This window comes from Pollicipes pollicipes, unplaced genomic scaffold (genome assembly GCF_011947565.3).
Source record: "Pollicipes pollicipes isolate AB1234 unplaced genomic scaffold, Ppol_2.1 Scaffold_2555;HRSCAF=2994_pilon_pilon_pilon, whole genome shotgun sequence".
NCBI classification, from domain to species: Eukaryota; Metazoa; Arthropoda; class Thecostraca; order Pollicipedomorpha; family Pollicipedidae; genus Pollicipes; species Pollicipes pollicipes.
In genome coordinates, this window is record NW_023596136.1 from 27,267,866 (window position 1) to 27,271,566 (window position 3,701).

The 3,701-nt window shown below is 69.5% G+C and overlaps 1 protein-coding gene across 1 annotated transcript; it reads right to left on the reverse strand.

Moving 5' to 3' along the window:
• Positions 1-1,108: 1,108 nt before the first annotated feature.
• Positions 1,109-3,209, reverse strand: LOC119099735 (SET and MYND domain-containing protein 4). Its single transcript, XM_037222801.1, has 2 exons — positions 2,965-3,209; positions 1,109-2,680 (listed from the first exon to the last, which is right to left on the reverse strand). Exons 1-2 carry the CDS (start codon positions 3,188-3,190, stop codon positions 1,599-1,601), a joined length of 1,308 nt encoding a protein of 435 aa, XP_037078696.1. The 5' UTR covers positions 3,191-3,209; the 3' UTR covers positions 1,109-1,598.
• Between the last annotated feature and the right edge of the window lie 492 nt (positions 3,210-3,701).

The window sequence follows — 3,701 nt, forward strand, 5'->3', positions numbered from 1 at the left end:
ACAACGGACACGGGGTGGAAACCTGCAGGGGTGCATGCCAGCTTAGCTGGTGCACTTAAACTAAGTGGGCTTCCTTCAGCGTCCTGCGGTCATGCCCATCAGCTCGCTGTAGCCGTTATTCCCGTTGTTTTTACATTGCATCGGCAGTAACGACTGCGCTGCGCGCTGTTGTTGCCGTTCCACGCGGCCCAGCAAGGATCGCGTGTTAAGACTCGGTATTGATCCCCCCTCAATGGCCCCGTCGTATGTCCTAGGGGGCGCGGAGCCATGGGCTGCCTCGTGATAGCGTCTGGCCGGTGGGGTTGGCCTGGTCCCCGTGCAGCCGCTGTTGGTGCCGACCGGACGGGCGCGGGCGGCCTGGCCGTGAACTTGATATGTTCCAGCCGAGCGCCGCTCCGTTAGATAGCGGCCGGTGGGCTGGCCGGGCCATCTGCGGAGTCTGGAGATGAAGATACCGTGTATGGATCGTATCTGAGCGGCGCCGGCGCCGTGAATGTCGTGAGTGGAGCTGTGTTGGGCATGCGCAGCATCGAAATAAACTGCTTCAAAACTGGGCCGTATCGCACACATTGATAGCCGGTCTTCGTAGTCATACGAGCAATAATCTGCTGGCTCTAGGCCGGTGCCTGTGCATTTCAGCCAGATTTGACACATCGATGTTACGTTTGTAGAAGTGTTCAATTCTGGTCATCGCCAGTGACCCCTGTCGAGTTGACAGGAAAATGAACGTTGTCGGGTTTCCCCTGGTGGGAGTCCGATTCCTTTCTCTCGCGATTCCCACTTGGAAAGGCCGTATCCAAGTGTTCGCTGTGTTGAGGCTCGGCGCCCGGCGGGCTGGCAGCTGCGGCTCGCTCTGGCCGCGTGCCGCGGCGTGGACACCGGATATCCGTCTGCATTCGCCGCCGTGGCGGTCCGGTCGCTCGACACAAGCCATGTCAGCCTATTGTGGGCCCCTCGGCGACCGGTTTATTGCACTGCGGCCGGAGCCGGGGCACCCCGCCCCGCCCCGTCCTGCCCGCCTCTCCCCGGCCGGCCGCGGCCGCACAGACCGGCCAGCTGACGCCAAGGTCGCGGCGGCGCGCCGGACAGCGGCCGGCACACCTTCCCACACGCCCTCCGGTCAGCGCCGGCACCGTGCCAGGCGCCGGGGCGGCGCTCCGGCCGGGGAGGCGCCCTCGTCGCCCGGAGCGACTGCCCGCTGCGGGGAGGAGAGGAGCGGGCCGCGCCGACCGGACATTCGCCGCGGTCGACTCCGCGCGGGGCGGCGGCGGGGCATGCCGTCAGTTCAGACACCACTCAGGATCACAGCAGAAGTGACTCGCCACTATGTGGCGCTCGCCGATCGGACGCGGCCGTCCGCCGCTGGGAGGGCGCTATTCGCACGCTACCGGGTGCCCAAACAGCCAACTGCGGGGACTAGCTCAGCTGGGGCCACCACTTTCCGCGGCGGATCCGCCGTCGGCCGCCTCCCCAGGCTGGGCGCGCCCTCAAGCCTGGAATCAGGCGAGCCGACGTCGGGACGACGTCCGCCGCCTGAGGCGTCCGCGGACGCGCCGGCGGGACTGACGCCGCTACGCCGCGCTGTAAGGCCGCGCCCGTCACAGGCGGTAGGCCAGCCAGAGGCTGCGCGTCAGGTACCCCTGGCAGTCGACCAGCAGTCGGCACGGCTGCAGCCGGTCGTCGTGCTCCTGCTCCACCAGCTGGGCGGCGGCGCCGAACGCCTGCGCCGCACTGATGTGCTCGCCGTCCGCCTCGTACTCCTCGCCGGCGGCCAGCAGCTGGCGCACCTGGGCGCGCGCCGCCACCGTCGGCAGCCGGTCGTAGAGCGGCCAGTGGAAGCGGCAGGCTGCGCAGCGGCAGCTGAAGTGGTAGCGCTCGAGCAGCGCCGCCTGGCGCTGGGCGCGCGGCGCCTCGTGGAACAGCGCCCGGTAGTTGTCCTGGAGCTCCTCGCCGGCGGCGATGGTGCGCGTTGACACCACGATCAGGTGGCGGCCGTGGTTGACGCGCGTCACGTTCGGGTCGCAGCTGTGGTTCATGAGGCTGACGGTGGCGCTGACGGCGCCGCCCAGCTCCAGCGCCTCCGGCTCGCTCTCGTCGCCCGGCTCGGGCGCCACCAGCTCGCTCAGCTGAAAGCCGTTGCAGGCGCAGCTCTCGAGGTGGCGCAGCAGCAGCGCGGCCAGCTGCAGCTGCTGCTGCTCGTCCAGCTCGGCCACGCCCAGCTCCGTCAGCTGCAGGCAGCGCAGCAGGTAGATGGCCAGCGTGCCGCGCCGGATCGCGTCCAGGATCGAGCGGAACGCGCTGTTGGGCACCTGGTCGAACACGGCCTCGTAATCAAGCCCGTCGTAGGCGGCGGCCGGGTCGACCCCGGAGACGTCGTACGTGTCGCAGCGGTCGAGGTAGGGGCGCAGGCGCGCCATGCCGGCCGTCAGCGCCGTGCGCGCCACCATCAGCGCCATGGGCGTCAGACCGCCGGCGCGGAGATGCTCCAGCACGCCGCACTCGGCCCGATGGAATCGCGTCCAGGCCGTCTGCCGGCAGCTGGCGCTGCAGAAGACGACGGCGGCGCAGCGCGTGCACGGCACGGGCGCCAGCGTGCGCCGGCAGCACGACTGGCAGTGGGTGGGCCAGCGCTCCGAGCTCAGCGCCCAGGCGTACGGCGAGTCGGTGATCAGCACCGAGCCTGCAACAAACGACAGGCAGTGCAGGCACGGGCACGCTCAGGATCCTTTGGGGCGTGATGGACTGTGGGAAGAAGGCTGCTCGGCGGATACGGAGACGCGTTTGTCCCTCCCCCAGCTAGGTTGTTAGGGAATACGTGTCGCCCTGTCTTTGTCAAACCCAATGATCATCCACAGGGTAGGTGGTCAGCCACTCCTGCACTATAGCCCAGGCACCAGGCCGCATTACCATGACACGAGAGGCGGCTCCGGTGGGCAGTGGGCGGCCGCTGGCCGGCTCGCTCACCTGGCGGGATCTCCTCGTTGGCCACCAGGCAGCGGCCTTTGCCCTCGATAAAGTCGACGTTGACCAGGGCTGAGACGCGCTTCAGCTTGTAGTGGAGACCGCCGTAGATCTTGGGCAGCCGGGCGGGCGGCGGCGCCGGGCCGGCCAGCGCGCCGCCGCCGTCGCTCAGCTCGGCCTGCAGCTCTCGGTCGTACTTGCGCCGCGTCGGCTCGGGCAGCGTGTCCATCACCTGGCGCAGGTAGGCCTCGTTGTCGGCCAGGTCGGCTGGCCGGCCGCAGGCGCGCAGCACGCGCTGTCGGCGCAGCAGCGCCGCCGTCAGCGTCTCGCCGTGGTCGCGCGGCTCGGCCTCGTCCGGGCCGGGCGTGGGCGCGTGCTGCACGGCCAGGTTGAGCAGCGCCAGCCGCTCGCCGTCAGAGGTGGCGTCGCGCTCGCGCAGCAGCCACTCGGCCGCGTCCGGCTGGCTCTTGGAGAGCCGGCCGGGGCCGCGCGGCGTCACGTCCGACATGGCCGACAGCTGCATCAGCGCCGCCAGCCGGCCGCTGCCGCTACTGGCCTCGCGCAGCTGCCGGTGCAGCAGGCTGCCCTCCTGCGTGCGCAGCTCCTCGCTGACGCGGCTGAACAGGTCGGCCATGTCGACGCCGGCCATGGCTGCTGTCTGCCGGACGGACTGGGCGTCACTGGTGTGAGGTGCCGCTGGGGCATCACGCTGTGCTCTCCTGCTTTATTTCGCCACACCT